This window comes from Diorhabda sublineata, chromosome 8, assembly GCF_026230105.1.
Source record: "Diorhabda sublineata isolate icDioSubl1.1 chromosome 8, icDioSubl1.1, whole genome shotgun sequence".
NCBI classification, from domain to species: domain Eukaryota; kingdom Metazoa; phylum Arthropoda; class Insecta; order Coleoptera; family Chrysomelidae; genus Diorhabda; species Diorhabda sublineata.
Window position 1 is genome coordinate 19147721 of NC_079481.1, and position 20904 is coordinate 19168624.

The 20904-nt window shown below is 32.1% G+C and overlaps 2 protein-coding genes across 2 annotated transcripts in view; one reads left to right on the forward strand and one right to left on the reverse strand.

Moving 5' to 3' along the window:
- Positions 1-4330: 4330 nt before the first annotated feature.
- Positions 4331-5912, reverse strand: LOC130447905 (bystin). Its single transcript, XM_056784956.1, has 2 exons — positions 5673-5912; positions 4331-5549 (listed from the first exon to the last, which is right to left on the reverse strand). The coding sequence occupies exons 1-2, from the start codon at positions 5802-5804 to the stop codon at positions 4416-4418; spliced, it is 1266 nt and encodes a 421-aa protein (XP_056640934.1). The 5' UTR covers positions 5805-5912; the 3' UTR covers positions 4331-4415.
- A 231-nt stretch (positions 5913-6143) lies between these two features.
- Positions 6144-20904, forward strand: part of LOC130447349 (zinc finger protein 468-like) — a 30154-nt gene continuing 15393 nt past the window's right edge. The window contains exons 1-5 of the mRNA XM_056784124.1: positions 6144-6462; positions 6519-6705; positions 7011-7214; positions 11389-11545; positions 14288-14488. Of these exons, the coding sequence (XP_056640102.1) occupies positions 6337-6462; positions 6519-6705; positions 7011-7214; positions 11389-11545; positions 14288-14488 (875 nt within the window). The 5' untranslated portion in view covers positions 6144-6336. The remainder of the gene's footprint in view (positions 6463-6518; positions 6706-7010; positions 7215-11388; positions 11546-14287; positions 14489-20904) is intronic.

The following is a 20904-nucleotide window of genomic DNA, read 5'->3' on the forward strand; positions in this document are numbered from 1 at the left end:
GTAAAAGAGTCGATAACTTCAACTCTTTTAACTGGCGATAGTCCACGCATAATCTCGTTGTTCCATCCTTTTTCTTCACGAGCACTACTGGAGACACCCATAGCTACTAGTAGATGGTTCTATTAGTTTTTTCTTTTCCACATCTCGAATTATTCTTACAGCTTCTTCTCTCTTTGCTCTTGGTAGTCTATGAGCTGATTGTCCGATTGGTTTGGCATCATTGGTAATGATTTTGTGTTTGACGGTTGATGTTCTACCAGTCTCTCCTTGATACAAATAGTTCTCGATACTTCAAGATATATTCCCCCATCCTCCTTTTCTCAGCTATATTCAATATTAATGTCCCGAGTGCATGTCAAATTGTCGATAATTTAATTAAGGAAATTATGAGACAATTTGACATGCACGAGAGGGCATTTTGGCAGACTATTTCCTGAGAAAAATTTAATTTAAAATAAACAATAATTGTTCCTTTTCTTAAAATATAAAATTAAAACCAAATGATGTTTATTAATCCTAGAAGAAAATTTGGCACTAGTGCAAATTATCGATAATTTGCACTAGTGCAGTATTATCGCTGAAATTTGATCGTTGCTAGGTAAACATAAAATATTACAGCTTTTTGGTTGGCTTAAATTTTTCGAAGGAAATAGTCAAGGATTGAACAGCTACTGATATCATATGTTCAAATTGGTCATGGAAATTATCGGTTGTCGTCGTTTTGATGGACTATAGACGTTAATGATACGCAGGATCCAACCCTGGCTTCATTTTTGATGGTAAACGGGTAATTGTTTAAATTTATCACACGTACTGGGATCCCCTTCGCCGATATAACTAACATTTTTGCATTTCTGCTGTGTCGGTATATCATTTTCTAGGAATTAACTCCTTCGGCCTTAGTGGAGAACTATGGGGGTGGAATAAAAGTTCGATGACTAAAGTCCAATATTCACCTCGAAGGGTTTCTCTTGAAAGGCTTCTTCTTGGTTTTCTCTACATGGCAATATTAAATCAAAAATCAAATCAAAAATATATAATAAATTTGTATAAATAATTGTCAAAATGCACAGGAATTTATATTGGTTTTCGAAGTTTGTATTAATATGTCGTGTATTTGCACTTCACAGTTATTACTTACTTCCTCGAAGATGAATATTGTTAATAATTATACAACACTTTTGCGTCGCCACGATATTAAAGGGTAATGTAACTATTCACTGATTTCTTTTCACTTTGGGAATTTGAGGTTCGATTATTTTAATTGGCATTTGGTGGCACTGTTGAGCAATATTCTTTAAATTTTTGGGCCAGCCAATTTCATTTCGCCATGGAAGTTGTCAGTTGTTGTTGAAGTTGTTTGAGGATTTGGCTGAATGTCTACACAAATTAATTCCCCTGCCGGTACTACTTGGCATCTGGTATTCAATAACGCCTATTCCTAATCCGTGGAAAGTAGGTTTTCAGATGGAAGAACTATCCGTTTGTACGAATAACAATATGATGTATGCAGGGAATATATCAAATGATAGTATCTTTAATCGTTCTGTACAGGAGATTCCTGATTACGTTATTTATTAGTTCATTTGTAATGGCAAATAAAACACTAAACTTTCTTCTTATTCACCTTTACTACATCATTAAACCATAAACCAATAAGTAGTGGACTGTATTTACTGTTTAACTAAATTGTACATTGAAACTAAAACATTTATACACTCTTGCTAATTGACATCAACCAAAATACATAATATATAAATATATTATAAGATAGTAGCGCGCCAATAATCACACACACGCTACCAAAGCCAAAAAGCAAGTGTTACATTTATTTTTCTGTTTATCTTACAGCCCAGCGTTAAACGACTAGACAAGCAAAAAAAGGTCTAAAAATAAAAACCACAATACAGCTTGTTGCCACGGTAACAAAATTCAGTATATGCGGCGAACAGATTAATAACATGAAAGAAATATACATATATACGAGGTGCGTTCACAACACGTTCAATTATTGGTATTTCAAGAATGAATATCTTTTAGTTCTTAACTTGAATCGTCTTCTCGAATAGTAGAACATTTTTTAAAATTGACTTAAATGAAATTCAATTTTTTTAAGTTGAGATACAATTCGTTCAGAATTCATGTAATATTTTTCCACTTATCACTATCATGCTAATTTTCCGTGAGTAGCTTTATTTTGATGTGACGCCCAACAATTCCCGATAGGAATCTCTCGATTTTGATAGCTAACAGAGGTAACTGGTATAAAATATGCCGATTCGATGATTCTTAAAAGTTTATTACTAACTGGATATTCCCTGTTAAATCTCAAGATGATTAAATAAATTATTCGAAAAAATTTGTGTCCTACAGAATGTGTGTATGTCGATAACGAGATCCTCATAAATGATTACTAACTAGCTGATTTTTTTACTAAGTTAATATTTATATAATTTAATAGTACGTTACGAATTGCGTGGTACATTATCCCGGTCCTACGCTCAAAAGTGGTGGCACAGATCCTTGATGTAAAAAGCATTACTATTTAGTTAAAGTTAAAAGTTCGTGAACAGCTCAACAATTTCCTGGGCGAAACTTCTCAATTGTGATACCTAACAGAGATGAAATATGTCGTTTTGAAGACACTCAAAAATTTATACTAACTGATATAGTAAAATAAAATGCATTTATTAAAAATACTTATAGATAACAGAAAAGACATATTTGGCAAATACAAAAACCCAACATTTAAGATTTTAAACATGATCTGTGATATGAAGAAAACACACAGTATACTTCATCTCACCTAAGGTAATTCTTGGATAGTGTCTTCTTCAATAGCTGCCAAAGATATTTATTATAATAGAAGACTCTTCAATTCTCGTAATGTCTCTAAAAAAACTTAGTCCATTCTGAATGATGTAAGAAATAAGGCTTCTTCATCGAACATAATCTCTATTTCACCTAATAACCTTAATTGTCACTTTGTGAATGTAGCCAAAAATTTATCAAATCCTATAACTCCTTCTCATGATCCGCTTTCATATCTCCCTGATGCTAATTCTAACCTACACAGTTTCTTCTTTGCGCCCGTAGTTTTAGCAGAGCTTCCCAGTACAATTAATAACATCAAAAATTAACTTTCAACTCCTTTCCACGTTATCTAAGATCATAGAAAGATTAGTCATAACGAGGTTTTTATCATTTCTGTTTAAATATCCCCAATAAATATTTAAATACCCATCAATTTGGGTTTTTAAGTAACAAATGCATAAATAATGCTATATTCTCCCTTCTAAATAATGTCTACTCCAGCTTAAACAGCTATTCACTCCACTGCAACAAATTTGAATGCAAGTCTTTTTGCATACAATACTAGTTTCTCTTGGACGAACCTTGATCTTACGGCACTTCATAGCACTTGGGTGATCTGTGCTCGATTTGAAAACGATGTAGACTTCTTAAACCGAATTGTTACTATGGATGAGACTTGGGTACATTTCTAAGATCCAGAAACAAAGCAACAATCGATGGAATGGCGACACTCTGGTTCTCCTAGACCTAAGAAGTTTCGTGTCCAAAAATCTGCTGGAAAATTTCTTGCTTCAGTTTTTTAGGATTGCCATGGAGTAATCATGGTTGATTTTTTGAATAAGGGTAGAACAATAACTGGAGATTACTATTCGACATTACTGACCACTCTACTGGAAAAAATTTAAGAGAAAAGATGCGGAAACCTATTCAAAGGTATTTTGTTTTTGTGGGACAACGCCCCTGCACACAAATCTCATGTTGCCATGCAAAAAATTCGTAATTTAGGGTTTGAATTACTAGAACACCCCCTTATTCACCAGATTTGGCTTCGTCCGACTATCACCTCTTTCCTCAACTGAAAGAAAGTTTATAAGGTCGTAAATTTTCTTCCAACAAGAAGGTAATAAAAGCTGTGGAGGTCTGGTTTACAGAGCAAGAAGAAACCTTTTTTTTTAAGGTCTAGAGACATTGCAGGTTCGTTGTAATAAATGTATCCAAATAAGAGGAGAATATGTTGAGTAATAAAATATTTTGACATTGAAATTTTGTTTGGTTCTATAGTAGGCTAAGAATTTTTCAATATATATTCATATGTAAACTTAATCAATACTACTAATCAAGATTGATCATGGTTTGTACTTGAAGATTGTCATAGAAGTTTAAAACTCTATTGTCGTTTAAATAAAAACTTGTTCACTGATATATACAGACTTTCTAAAAATAATGTATTACATTGATAATCTTTAGCAATACACTCAAAGTCATTTGTTTTTAAGATCACATACTGATTAGGAAAATTAAGAATATAAAATAATATTGGAAAGTATATTTTAATTATATTTTTAATCTTAATTTGAACTAGTTATAAAATAGTTACACTGCTAAAAATCCATCAGAGATATAGCATTTTCTACATCTCTACATTTAGCATGTTGTAATTCTCTTCTTATCTCCTGAGTAATAGTGTGATGGCTCTGTTTTTTCAATAACTCTAATAATGCTTCCTTTTGTTCTGTAGATATATCAGCTTTATATCTTTGAACAAAAGTTAGTAGTGCCTGATGCCATAGTACTGGTAATTCTCTGCTGTCCCTCTGAAATCTTGTAAAATGAAATACGCATGCATCAACAACCCTGTAAGGTAAAGCATATTTTTTATCAAAAAATATTCGTAAAAATATAGAATTTGCTCCTGTGTAATCCATTTCTGCAATTTTCAAGAGGGCAGCAGATGAGTGTAATATTGGGATGGAATTTTTGGCAACTACTGATCCTATTATTATAGCCTCTCTTAAAGAACAGTTACCACTCTCCAATAAAGGTAATAGTATACCTTTCATAAAAGCACCTGGCTTGAATAAGGATTTTCTTAAAGCTTCATATAAATGAAAATTTAGTCTCTTATATTCAGCTAAATCGTCTCTGATTCTAGGAAGTAAAACTAAATTATAAAATCTCTGCGCCATATTATCTTTCAAATTAGATGCAAAAATTCTGGTTGCTTGATACATTGCTGCTGCTGACCATACTGATGGATCAGTAATATAGAGTATTTGTTCCCAATTTTTCAATTTAGGTATAATTTTAAAGGCTTTTGGAAGTTTGCCACTTCTGTATTTAGTAAGAACATCTCTAACTCCTTCATACATCTGTTTGACCCTAGGATCAAGATCTTGTAATTGCATAGAACCAACATCACTAAATTGAGTAACTATCTCCGTTTGCTTTTCTGTTATTTTTGCGGTTATAATATCTGCCAATGTTCTACAAGGTATAGGATTTTTACTCATGAAATTATTAATGGCTCTCTCATCTTCTTCATTAATTTCTATATCTTCATAATAAGTTGTATCAATACTGTCATCAATTTCGTTATCTGAATCATCTGTTTCCATTGTATCCAGATTTTTACTAAATCTGACCTTTGGTTGATTAGAGGAGGAGTCACCTTCCAATTCCATTTGTTGTGAACGTGCTGCCGATAGAATTTTTCTAGATAAATTTGTATCCACAAACTAAAAAAAATATGTGTCTTTAATCACTATATTTAGATATCAAACTGAAATTTCAGATAAGAATGGCCGGTCGTAAACATTCGTTGCTCATACTTAATTCGAAAACAATTATAAAATACTTACTTGTTCCTCCTCATCTTTCCTTAGACGAATTTTTGATCTATTTTTACTTTTAGCTATCTTTGTATTTTGAATGTCTTGTTCTAAAGGTACGTGTTTTAAGGGTTGGTTTCCTTTTTGTTTTACTTTACCCATTCTGTTTATATCTGAGTTCTTTTTATTTAATGCAAGTATAAACTGATTTTTAAACAATTTCCACGTGTATTTGACACTGACAACGATAACATGAAAGATGTCAAAATCTTCTTTTCATTTTTAATGAAAATAAAGTATGCGTTAAGTGAGTATCCTCCATTGTTGACAATTAATATATCCTATCGAATGCAAATTTAAAACTGAATTTTTTAAATACACCCAATATTATTTTTATATTCAATCAATGTCGACGTGCTGCAAGTATTTCACCTCCAAACCAATACTTGTGGGAGCTACTGAAAAGTCAAGTTTGAGGACATTTGTTTAAAAAGAAGAATTGATACGTACTGTACTGTGACATAATGGTCGGACATGTTGATCCGTGCTAAAAAGTGATTGCGCTTTCTGTGAGACAGAAACTGGAATTTTCAGAGATATTTGATTTTCATGATCTTTCACAAGACTATACGAACTGTGTACAATTTTGAGTTGATGAGTTTATGGTGCTGTGAATAATTTTGAATTTCTTAGCATGGAGAGGTATACGTGCAGAACTTGCCTATCCATCGCCGACGTTGATGAATCTTTGGAAATTTTAGAAAAATATTTTCCAAAAAAAACTATAAAAGATGTTCTACTTCAATATGTCCCTCAAATGGTTAGAAATATTGTAGACTTTTGCTTGTTTTTAATTAATGAAATTTTTGGTTTTAGGAAAATTCTTTATCTGATAGCGATAGGATTTGTGTTATATGTTTTCAAACATTAAAAAATTTTGTGGAGTTTATTGACAAATGCATCGAGATAGAAGAGCACTTGAAAAATAATGAGGATGTAATTGAAGAAATTGAGGACAATAATGATAGTACAATTGAAAATATTCATATTGTCTTGGATGATGGTAAATATAATTTTGAATAGGAAAATCATATTAAAAACTCGTTCTGCTATTCATAGTAATTAATTAAATATTAGACCATTAAAGACGTACTTCATGTAAGTAAAATGACTGCTTAAGATCTTTCTTCCCATGTTTGTTTTGTTTTTTTTTAATTTTACAGTAAATTTATTTCCTTCAATTTGTTGAGGTAATGGCACATAAAATCTAGATGCTTTCAATCATTAGTAATCAGCAAATCTTCTTTCTGGGATCATTAATAAAATAATTTACAGTAGAATATTGTTTCAAATTTTTTCATATTTTAGACCTAAAACCATGCTTTGGAGATATAGTAAGCAGGGGAAAACCCATAACAGTGAATGTAGATCATGACCATTCTTATATAAAGTTTGACTCTACAAATAAAACTTTGGACACATCTAGTATAAATTGTAAAGAAGATACTAGTAATCATGTCTATGACCAAGAAGATAGTTTTGATGGCATAGGAAATCTAAAATTTATTCCAGGTTAGCATATCAATTGAATAACTAATTGAAATAAAATATTTATTATCATATGATTGTTAACATACATGTATTTGTTCATAATTTGAATAATTTTAACACTAATTCATTAAGGTTATGTAAAGTGTATTCATAAATTTACTTCAAGAGACTTTCTTTGGTAATATTTGTTTAATTATAATTTGAACCATTTGTATTTCCATCTTTTCAGGCAATAGTTGATGGTATACACAATCGAATGCCTTTGATATATCTAATAACATCCTAAATAGAATTTTCCAAGAACAAAAAGCAGTTCTTTTAGTAAATTTTCATTTTAGGTATCCAGGCTGATTGGAACTAATACAATAATACTGGGAATTTCAAAAAAAGGTGCTTCCTTCTCTAGGATACATAGAAAACTGAAAAATATTTGGGGTTTGTTCAGTAAAAAATTACACATTTTTTACGATTTTATCACAGCTTAAGCAAAAATTTTCGGAATATTTTGATTTGAAAAGTATGAAGTAATTAGAGAAGGTTTCACAAGTACATTCCATCCATTAATCTTCTAAATGGTTGGGAGTCGGTCATTAAAGTGATTGTGCCTTTCAATTCTTGAGGTGAATTTACCTCTGTAGCATCAACTTGGTAAGTTTCTTTGAGGAAACTTTTCTGCATAATGAGTAACAGCTGCACTAGAGTTTCTTAAACACTGGCCTAAAGTTAATAACATGTCAGTGTATTCAAAATTTGAGTACATTTTGATTAACAATATCTAATTGTAATAAATAACAAGGTTTCAGAAATGTAATTATTATTGATTCAATTTGATAACAATCAATGAATGACCATTTTCTATGGCAAACATAGGACATGCCATTGCTGCGTAAAATTCAAATTTAAATAATTATGAGTACTCAGCTATTGGGGGCCTTAGTATGAAACAAACAACAGTTTGAGTCCTAGAACCACAATACATGATCATCAAATTGTTTTTTGTTTCATACTAAGGCCTCTAATAGCTCAGTGCCCATACTTATTTGACAATACTTTAGACCATCATCGGTTATTACTTCATAATTTTCAAATCAAAATATTCTGAAAACAGTACACAGTATCAAAAATATTAGGAGTACCTTTATGATGTAAAATTAAATAATGTTTAAGTTCACTTACAATTTTGCTTAATAAATCTAATCCTCTATGAGTCAGACATAAAAACCAATTCATTGAATGTATCAGGTTCCAAAACATATTCCTATAAAATTTCAATACAATGTTGCCAGTAGCTGCGGCAAAATTGTAAAAAATGTGTATAATTTTTTACTCAACACCCTTTATCTTGAATACTGATGGCGTTACGAAAATTTTTTACTAAGCAAACCTCAAATATTTTTCAGTTTTCTATTTATCCTAGAGACAGGATCACATTTTGTTGAAACACCTTGTACAATATCAATTTTCAACTTAAAAATCTCAAATATTTTAAAGAAACTGGAAAAAAGACAAATTAACCTATAATTTTAAATCTCCTGTGGTCTCCTTTTTTGAAATCCTATTTGTGACCACTTAGGTCTTCCTTATCTTACTCGTATAGACCCATAAACCAAACCCTACTTCAAAACTCGTTGGTGTTACGAAACAGCCGTGGAAGTCCACTCGAAAAACCACCCAATTAAAATTTTCCCAATCTAAGCTCTGCAGAGAAAAATATTTCTTTATCTGTGTCACACCAAATTCTATATGAAAGACCATTCTATGGGATATAAATCTTCTATTTCTAAAAACATCTTTTTTAGTAATAACATATACTGTTCTAAATCAGTGTATCAATAAAAAAATGATTTTAATAACTTAACTGTAATATATTCACATTATTCACACACACACACACACACACACACACACACACACACACACACACACACATATATATATATATATATATATATATATATATATATATATATATATATATATATATATATATATATACAAGGCATATTTTTTAAGTACCATTTTGCGATTCCGCTGCTGCAACCCCAAGGTTGGTGTTCCGCACATGCGCGCTGGTTACCTACATCTCTTGTCTACGCACTGACTCCACTACAGTCGTACAATTCTTCATTGTGTACGACGTTGTTTACTGAGTATTTAAAATGCCTCCGATAATTGTGAGTCCTGCCGATTGTGAAGTACGGGCTGTTATACGATTTCTTAGTGCTAAAGGCGTAAAATCGATCGATATTCATCGTGAGATCTGTGAAGTTTAAGGACAAAACATGAATGATGGAATGGTAAGGAAATGGGTGAGAGCATTTAAAGATGGCCGCACAAATGTGCATGATGAAGAACGGAGTGGGCGTCCTTCGGTGGTTAATGAAGATTTGGTGCAGAAAGTGGACGAAAAGGTGAGAGAAAATAGACGCTTTACAATTTCATCATTGTGCGACTACTTTAAATACCGGAAATTGTGTTCATGTTGGGTTCCAAAAATGTTGACGGATTTGCACAAAACCCAACGTGGCAGTGCATTGGCTTTCCTTGAGCGGTACCACAATGAAGGTGAAGATTTTTTAGACCAAATTGTTACTGGTGACGAAATATGGGTGGCCTACGTCACACCAGAATCGAAACAACAGTCCACGAAATGGCGATATTCATCATCACCCAAAATAGTGAAGTTTAAGCAAACAATTTCTGTCCGGAAAATCATGTGCAAAGTTTTTTAGGACAGAATGGGAGTATTGCTAGTGGAGTTTCGGCCTCGTAATAAGAAAATCAAAGCAGCGTCTTATTGTAAGACATTGAATAATCTATGTCGTGCAATACAGAACAAAAGACATGGCAAAATGAGTAAGGTTATCGTTTTGCTGCATGACAATGCCCGTCCATATGTGGCTAATCGGACCAAAGATCTCATCAAATCTTTTCAATGGGAAACTCTAGATCATCCTCCCTACAGTCCTGATCTGGCGCCCAGGGACTACCATTTGTTCCTGCACTTGAAGAAACACCTGAGCGGTCAGCGTTGTGATACAGTGGTTAACAAGTTAGGCGGCAGAATTTTTTGAGGAGGGTATTCAAAAACTGGGGCCACGTTATGACAAGTGCCTCAATATTCACGGAAATTATGTAGAAAAGTAGATTAAGGTACAGGCTTTCATGTAAAAATAAAATTATTGCGATATCTTTGCACATCTTTTTTTAATTCCAAATACTTACTTAAAAAATATGCCTGTATATATATATATATATATATATATATATATATATATATATATATATATAGTGGTTTCTTATTTATGAATTTGAAAATTTTTACAAGAATTAATACAATTCAAAACCACTGAAAATCTTAATTAATTATTTCTCAGACAAAGAATACATAAGTATTTGAAAGCTCGGAAAATATATTAAAATTAGTCCACTTTGGTGTTTCATTGCCATGTTCTCAATAAGAAACCGCTCATAATATAGCTGGCAAAGACTTCGTTACAATATACATATATATATATCTTTCAGTTTTTTTAAAAAATAAATTCATAATAACTATAAAAATTCAACGTTATATATGTAATCATCTAATGTCACCTTTGATTGGACGAATTTTATAGCAAAATTTTAATGTTCCAATTATCAATCAATTCCCTGGAGATGAATACATAATTATTTGAAAGCTCATAATAAAATTAAAGAATATACTTTGGTATTTTATTGCCCCAATTCCTTAATTACATTCATAATAATGGCCGTGTGTACTCTTTTTAATATATATTACAAGCTTTTGAATAACCATCTCATCATTCTTAGGAACTGAAATTATAGCCATAAATATAAAATAAAAATATGAACATTGTGTAAAAAAAAATTCAATCTACATATCGTCCCTTAAGTGCGTAGTTCAAAAAGGACAACTTTTCAGGAGATCAAAATAACTGTGCTTTTTTAAATATCGCGATCATAATACATATATTTTTTTTAAAAATATATAAAAATATAAATTCATTGTTCAAAAGACAACAAAAAAATTGTTTCTCAAAAATCTAGAATTTTTTCATAAATTACACTAAAGTTATTTAAATCAGCCCTATAAGGTTCCCATTTTACTACTTTAAAGAGTTGATTATTCATTGTTAATCATCTAGTATTTTAACCATACTATGAATCATTGGAACATTTATATGTATTTTAGTTGCTACAGTTAGTGATGATATGTTAGATGGACAATTTATAGAAGCTTGCAGCTCACAGACACACAATGAATTACATCCAAATATAACCATATTGGCAACAGGTGATGAATTGATTGATTCAGCAATTATTCAAATCAAAGAAGAATCAAATGGAGAGTAAGTCAGATTTTTCTACATTCTACATTTTCTTCAATCCTGTTCACATATTTATATGGATAACTCAAGGATGTTACACAATATTAATAACACACATGATATGATAGGCACTAAAAGTGCTTCACTTTTTGTATTTGAGTTTTCTTTGTAGATTCCTCAATTAAATTCTTATGTCAATTCTTCGTTTCAAATCACTTTATTAACTCTTTATTACAAAGAGTTAATAATATATAATAATAATAAGCTATCGTTCTCCTAACATTGCTACAAAAATACAACTTATTGAGTATATTGTTACACCTTATGTGTGTCATATAGACTTTTTTGCCACTATCTAAACAATTTCTGATCTCAAATAATCTTTTAGTATTTGATATTGTTGGATATTTCATCAATATTTCTCGGGCTAGAGATTCAAGTAAATTGGAATGGAAAAGTATAGCTAATTGCCTAGAGATGTTTGTTACTCAAAAATTGCAGCTAATTGTAGTCTTGTTGTTTTGCAAAGAAAATATGGTATTAGTGGCATAGAGATATGCAATATCTTAAACGCTAAAAAAATACAACAAACAAAATTTTTTATTTGTAGAAGATTTGCATTTCATTTTTACAAACATTTTATTATAAAAAAAATATTTGAAATTACTATTCTAATTTTGAGAATCAAGGCACTTAAACACTTGGTATCAACCTAACTTAACCCTACCTTCTATTGCACATATTTTGATACATTTTCAGAATCATGCTAATCTAGTCTAATATTTTAGACTATTTAAAGAAATATAAAAAAATATTTCATAACTTATGCATATAAAATTTATTTTTAAAAATTGTGCTCTATAACCCTTGGCCAAATTATTAGTAAAATATCAATTATCAAGTGTATTGTTTTATATTCATTTTTTTTATTTCTATATTATTCAATCAATTACTGATTAATTTAACATAGGTAAAACAGCAGAAATTTAGAAAATCATGTTTATTAAGTTTTAAAGAAAAGTGAAAATAACGTAAGTAAAAATTAATAAATAGTTGAGCCACCTTTAGCCGCTATTAAAACTTCAAATTTGCGCGGCATGCTATCAAAGCAAGATTGTACTGTCTCCTGGTGATTCCGTACATGAATAATTTTTTCTAGGAGCTTGGTTTTGTAGGTGATTACCTTTGGTCTCTTCTCTTTCGTCAGCTTCCACACAATTCATATCAGGGCAGTGTGGCTCGGTCTGTTAAAGCTTCATCTTGCATGAAAGTGAATGGTTCCCTATTTGGAAACCATTCTCTGAGCTACGAAATCAACCGATTTTGTAATACTTCTTTGTACTGATCTTGCCTGATTATTCCTTTTACGACATACAGACGTCCAGTGCCCTGAATCACTTTGGTTGGATGTTTAACCCTTTAGGACACAGACAGGATGATACTTTTCTCCATAACCACGACACATACAGAGCTATATTCTGCAAAGTGTTTTCCTCATTGAGGCTGTCAAAAATTGAAAAAAATTATAAGCTTCCATCGTTCTTTGGTTTATTTAACTGATAATGATAATAATGTATTAATTTTATATCAAATTACAATATCTTACCGATCTCCAGAAGTCCACATCTTTGTCTTGCCATTGTTTGGAACACTTCATGAACTTTGCTTTCATTGCAGCCGTTAACTTGGGGTTCCTGAAGGGACGACAAGCCTTAAAATTTAATTATTCCAATCTTCTTCAAACAGTGTGCTCAGAAGCATTCACTGTAGCATCCTGGTGTTGTGATTTTATCACCTTTGTAGTAGCAAATCTATTTTCTAGACAAATTTTCTTCAACCACCTCTTTGGACGTGAAGTGAAAATTGGTTTTCTACCGCATCTTTTCTTTTTTTTCTAGCTAAATTTTTCCCATGACTCAATTTTCAGTTTTATCTGCCTTACACTAGTTTCAGAAACCTTCAATCTTCGTGATATTTCCTGGTTTGTAAATATTTTCGCATTCACAAGGGCATTCTCTTCAGCGTTTTTATTTAATACATACCAATAATTAAAATAGTCCGATTATTTTTTAGAAGACATTGCACACAAAATAAACTAATAACTAAATAGTATAACACTACCAAACAAACAGTCGCAGTCCATAAACCCACAGAAACACGTCCGTACCTGGCGCGATTCCAATACAAGTTTGTACTTGTTTACGTTCATGTATAAATTTTTCAACATAATGTTGCCATAAGAATCAAAAAGATTAAAGTTTAAATTAAAAATACAATTATAACATAAAAACTCCTAAGAAACATAATTATTTAAAAAATACAGAGCCCTGATAATTTGGCTAGGGAATGTATATAAATTTTTCTTAATTACCTGAACAGTGTGAGCAGAAACATATCATTAGGGATTTACCTATAATTTAATTTTTGTTCCACTGAAACAAAGTTGATATCTACTCTTAACTGAGGAAATAATAAATTACAACAAAAGGTTGGTAAAGTAACTTAAATAGTGTAACTAATATAAACTAACTTTATTATGATAAAGTTATAAACGTTAATGATACACCTTCGTATCAGAGATCACTGCTATTTAACTGTGAAAAAGATTATTTTAATTACTCAACTAGACTTTCTTGACTTTGCTCCTTTGTCTCCTCGACAGTACACATCTAGACTTATGCTGTAATATACAATTTCCTAGCCCTGTCACGTAAATAAGTATTCAATAATCATAATTTATCTATTACTAAATCATTATTTCAGATCATCAGATGATATTGAACAGATGGAGTATCAATCAATTGACGAAAAACCAACTACATGTGCTTGTGAATTTTGTGGAGTTGAGTTCATATCTGAATATGTATTGAAAGAACACTATCTTACTCATGGAGAAGTCAGACTAATGTGTGACAAATGTCCCAAAATTTTTAAAAATGATAGTGCTTTAAAAGCTCATTACAGGTTAGTAAACTGCATTTATTACTATCTCCACTATTATACTATTTAGTTATTTGAGCACATTTTTAAAATATACAGTATTATATCCAAAACATCTTATGGACAATAGCTTTAATTTTATTCTGCCACTTTTAAATAAAGTCAACGAATAATATTTATGAAAACATTTACTGTTGAATAAAAACAGTGCATCATGGTACAAAATTAGTAATATTCTTTACTTATTACCTTACAAAAATTTTGAGATCATAAATTCTATGTTTAATTGACTTGCACTTTTATTAAAATCGTCGAATACTGTTGAATTTTATCAATAAATCGATGGAAAATTTAGATAAGAATGACTCAAGTCAGAACAAACTCATGTAGAAAATAGACGACACAAACCAAAACAGACTTCTTTAACCCACTATTAGGTGTAAATAAAAGAAGCTAATCCTGGGAACCAAAGAATTGCAAAAAAACAAGTGGCACCGCCAGCGTCCAACAGACTATAAGAATCAATTATTTAAGTGTTACTCCATCTAACTACGAGATACAGAAACAGAAGTAGATAGCAAGGCTTCGACCCTTGTGATTGAATTATTGTAGCTCTTTCTGTACTAATCACGTCCAGGCATTCACTAAAGATTTCAAGGTGAATTTCATATGTAAACGATAATTTTCATTTAACATTTTTTTTACATTACAAAAAAAACAAAAATGTATGAGTTTCTCTCCTTATAGAGAACATGTGTTTCTATGCACAAAATTTAGAATCTAATATGTGAAAGTTATTAATTGTATGGTGATATAAATACAAAATATATAATCATTAGTTAATCTAAAACTTGTAAAATGGTTTTTAAGTCATATGTCTGGTTCACTACTTTGGTCTTTCATTACTACTTCATGATATGTGTTGTGACATGATCCAACAAAACAACCCATGTTACCAGATCTAGGTATATTTTTAACGTCGCCTTAGTATGTTTATGTGCAACATAATTCAATACATAGGGAGATGTGCACATCTAATGCATATGCCTAACACCACTGCAATCGCGAAAATAAGCGTTTTTCTTTGGAACATTTCGAACGAAAGTTGGAAAAAAATATTTTGATAAATTACATTGTCAATAAAAAAATTTTTTTTGTGCATGGGTTTTACTTGATATATTCAGATTATATAAGCATATACATAAAAATAAATGTGATAAGAATTAAAAAATATTTGCTTTTTAAGAACTTACAGTGATTTTTGCGCCCAATCAATGTCGGTTATCGTGCGCTATTGGTGTAGAAAGATAAGTGAGAGGGCATGTGAGTAGTGTTTCTTGCATCGCTCATTGTGTACGACAGTTGGTGTTTGAATATTACAATCTTGAAGGTAAGTTCCTTTTCTCTTTTTTATTCTATTAACTATCTTATGATAACATGTTTACGTTACGTTTTATTGTAGGCTGCTACCGAGGTGTGAAAAGAGCAATGAAGTTGCAATGCAGTACCGAGAATTTGGAGAGAACTCAATGATCATTACAAGATTTGTTATTTTTATATTTTGAATCCACTCAGAAGAAAATCTTGTACCTGCCCCGCCATTGCTGGAAAAGGAAGTACTTTGTCACGGCAATTACGAAGTTCGACTATATCCGTACATTCTGAATTTGTTTTTGAATCTGAACCAAAAATACCACACCTCATCAACTCTCAGGATCTCAATGACTTAATAAATAAGAGACTTAAATCTTTCAAAAAGTAAAGCCAAGTTACTAGCATCGCGATTCAAACAATAGAATTTAATTAAATTTGATATTCGATTATCCCGTTAAGGAAAACGTCATGAAGAATTTTCTTGATTCTACAGTAAGTAAGATTAGCTCTGTTTTTGACATGACGTGAAAGATCTATTTGAAAAAATCGGTATTGAAAGTTCAACTCAACAATTTATAAAGTCTGAAAGCTGTTCTACTACACAATGGGAACAAATTTCTATCGATTCCATTAGCACATTCCGTACATCTCAAAGAAAATTACAACAGTATTAAAATGCTATTAACTGCGATTAAATATATGGAATACGAGGAAAGTTATTGATGATTTCAAGATGGTGTGTTTTATTGACAGGAATGCAAGGTGGTTGTACTATGTCTGTGGGATAGTAAAAATGATGCCGCTCGTTACCGACAAAAACATTGGCCTGGTAGGAAAATATAATGTTAAACGGAATTAATTGTCAATCTCAAAGCTATACTAATGCCACCATTGCATATTAAATTGGGTTTTATTAAACAATTTGTGAGGGCTCTTAATAATGAGTCTAAAGCTATTTAAGATTGTTTCCAAAGCTCTTAGAGGCTAAAATTAAACCTGGAATCTTTGTTAGCCCTCAAAAAAAATTATTAATTGTGTAATTTTGTAGAGTTACTCAGCAATACAGAGAAAAAAGCCTGGATCAGTTTTAAGGCAGTAGTTCATGGTTTTCCAATCATAGAGCTGAAAAGTACGAAGAGCTGGGATGTAGAACGTCTCTAAACGAACATATGTTACATTAAAGATAATATGGAGCTTATTCGGAAGAACAAGGGAAAGCCTCCATTTACCAAGGCCAGTATACTGGAAGCGTGATGGAAGACTATATTTGGAGGTTAATAACAAACTTCTTCCGAACATAACAGAAACAGTAAATAAATTCATTTTTAACTTTCTTAACTCCACTCTTAACTTTTTGATATGTTTTAATAAATCATCTCTTTCTGAATTTTCTATGTACTTTCATCGATTTTTTACTCATAAAAACAAATTCATAAGTATTTTTTGTTCTAATGCTTATTTCTGGGTATAAAAGCAATAAAAATAAATAACGTATAAAATGTTGTAAACCGTTGTTATTAATTTAACATTATACTATATTCATCAAAAATATTAAATAAAAAAAATACAAAATGGCTTCCATCGGAAGCGATCAGCGGAACTCAGCATAACTGTCGCACACTTGAACATGGAACAAAAAAAATTCCACTAGTAGTGGATTTTGAAAATATTAATTTTTGTAAATTTGGAAGCAAATTGAAAAAAAATTCAATTTTCATGAAATAAAAGTCACGTTTTTGTTTGTGAAAATTGTTTAAATCAATTTATTAAAAATCCCCTACGTGATTCACTGCGAAATATAATAATTAAATTATGATCAAAATTTCAAACTGATTGGAAGAAAACCTTTAAACGGTGTACCCATTGAGAAAAAGTCGTTTCGAGAAAAATCAAATTAAAGTTTGAAAATCAGTTTTCGACATTTCCAATTAGTTTATCTATAGAAAATCTCTAGAAAACATTTTATTATTCGAAAAATAAAGAAATAAAAAAAATTACAATTAGTCTGCAACGCTAAGACCATAAAGTTGTCCTTCTAAATTGAAATTTTCCTCCTTGTCTGCTTTTCTTGCAGCTTTAATGCGCTCGCTCGCGCCTCTTTTACTGCTTCGGATAGGGAGCATATTGAATGCGCTTTTCGTCGACTTCACAGCAAAAATTATGAGTTTGTAAGCCGATATTTACCTCTAAATACTTAATCATTATAATTACACACTACATCAGTTTAATTATTGAGCGTTATGATATAGAGACGCTACGCTAACGTACATTATTTTGAGCGTCGTTTGCTTACGGTATACTAACGTATTTTATTATGAGACTACTTCATTGTTGTGGGCGGTGAAGACGTAAGACGGAGAGGTCAACTGCGGTCAGTGCGACATCTTCCCAGGGTGATAGATTTGGGAGCTCTCTGCGTAGCCACTCCAAAAGTCTATGTTTTCGGCTGTGATTCCTAAGAGGAAGAGGAAGGAACTGTAGTGGCCTAGCTCCGCTACCAAATGGGCACCGCATGATGGCCTCAGTCACCTCGTCGATAAAATCTAGCAGCTGCTCCACCGTAAAGCCGATATTGGGTTGTCCCACTCGGCTCACGCTAACTGCAAATTCGAGCGGCCCAACGACTTTGCGTAGCCAGTACCAGGCCCTTTGCAGGTTTTGTGCCTTTTGACGCCAACTCGCTGTTCGATAGGCGTCGACGCAGGGGCTCTTGGCCTTTTGGATTTCTAGAGTTAGTATGTCCAAAAGTAAGTTCGAAAGTTGTGAAATTTGTAGCACTATGTATCGAATTGTTATTGGCAATTATAGCATAATCCATTAAATCATTTTCATTAGGGTAAATTTCTCTTAAAAGTCTTAAGTGTTCTATTAAAGTGGAGTGTAACCCTTCGGGTATTGAGTTTGGTGACCTGGGGTCGTGAAATGAACTTTTATTTTAAGAAGACCTAGCAGTTCTTTAACTGTTTGAGGAATGCCAAAAGAAAAGTCATATTTTATTAGTACTTTACTTACAACTTCTGCGGATTTTCCTGGAATTGATATTGCCTGTGCAAATTTCGTAAAAGCGTCAATTAAAGTTAAATAATTTTTTCCATCAAAAATAAAAACATCCATATGAATAATTTGGAAAGGTTTGGTGTCTGTTTCTGTCAACATAAGAGGAACATAAGGATTATGTCTTGAATATTTATTTTTCTGACAAATACTACAATTATTAATATAGTTTGTGACTGTGTTTTTCATATTTTTCCAATAATAAAGTTTACGTAATTGTTCTCAAGATTCATTAATTCCTCTGTGGTTATTTTTACCTTAATGATAATTTTTTAACAAAAGTATTTGTTCTTCTGTGTCTAGTATTGTAATAATAGTATTGAGTAATTATGTATATTTAATTAATTTTGGTCCCTTAGCAGATAAATGTTTTAAATAGACATTACTGAAATCACGATATATTTTTTTGCACACAAAAACAATGATAAGTTAAATATAGGACTGTTACAAAATCTATTACAATGCATAAATTAAATTATATTTTCTTATACAGCTTGGTGGCTTTAAGAAACTGCACGATTTTCCTTATTTCCGTCGGGCAGTTAAGTGTCTCCTTGAGCTTGGGTTTCATATCAAACTGTTGATATGCGGTAGAATATTCTCTGTAGTCGGTGAGGATGTGCTTAACAGTCACAGGAACTTGAAAAGTTCGGCAGACAGGACGACTTTCTGACGACATCAAATAGCCGTAAGTTTCGTGTGGTTGATGCGAAGTCTTCTTATTGTCACAGCTTCTTTCCTATTCAAAAAGTAGGGAAATGTGAGAAGTAGTTGAGTGGATTTGATGTAGTGCTGTAGTACTCTTGCTCCATGTATCGTGCCAAGATTTTTGAATGAGGTGTTTGAAATTAATCTTCAGATCATTCGCCAGCTGAACTGGGATTTCAAGATGATTCTTTGTGGCTTCTTTGGCACGGCGATCGGCATATTCGTTTCCAGCAATTCCAGTGTGCGATTGAAGTCAGATGAGAGAGACTGTTATATCAAGAGCAATGAGAGTTTGTTAGGTGTCATAAATGTTTTGGACTATTGGATGGTCGGTGAATATGGTTGTGATTGACTGTATGGATGAAAGAGAGTCAGTACATATGGCGATATGTTTATGGGGAGAAGAAATATATTTGAAAGCTTGAAGAATACTGTATAGGTCACCAGTGTAAACACTACACGTCGAGGGTAAGCGGAAAAAACTTATGAGCTCGTGGTTTGTAGTGACTGCGCAACCCACACCGGATTCAGCTTTGGAGGCATCCGTATAGAGAATTAGGTCGAAGGATTTTTTATGCAGAATTTCCAAGAATGCTTTCTCTACAAGAACGCTAGGGGAGTCGTGTTTATTGTAGATGGTTAGTGAGGTATCTACTATGGGAATATTTTTTATTCAAAGGGGAGAAGAAGGCAAAGAAAGTGGAAAGGTCAACGAGAGGTATTTTGGAGTAGAGGTGTGAGCAATTGAGGGATTGAATTTACAGTTGTTCGTGAGTTGGTAGGTACGGAAGTGGTGGTAAGTAGCGAATGGACAGGATTAGAAGTATTGGAAGATAATTTAGCAGCAAATGACAGGAGAAGAGATTGTCGTCTTAAGGATAGTGGTGGCTCATTAGCTTCAACATTGACACTAGCGGCGGTGCTTGAGCGAAAGGCACCAAGGCAAAGGCGAAGAGCGGTGTTGTGTACAGAGTTCAACAAGTCAGTTTTAGACTTGGAAGCGGACATATAGATAAAACAACCATAGTGAAGCTTGGAGCGTATGAGAGCTCTGTAAACTCTTAGCAGTATAGTTCCATTGGAACCCCATTGAAGGTGGCTAAGGGTTTTAATTATGTTCAACCTCTTTAGGCAAATGCCTTTTACATCATGAATATGGTGATTCCAGTTGAGTCGAGAATCAAAAGTCATACCAAGGATTTTGCACTGATTCACAATAGGTAGAGGGGAGTTATCAAGGAAAATTTGGGGTGAGTGAATAGATGTTCTTCGAGAGAATTTTATCAGCATGGATTTGTTTCGGA

Coding starts and splice junctions, on each gene's coding strand:
- LOC130447905 (XM_056784956.1), bottom strand. CDS start 5,804: ATGGGTAAAGTAAAACAAAAAGGAAACCAACCCTTAAAACACGTACCT. Junction 5,550..5,672: donor GGAAAGATGAGGAGGAACAA/GTAAGTATTTTA, acceptor TATTTTTTTTAG/TTTGTGGATACAAATTTATC.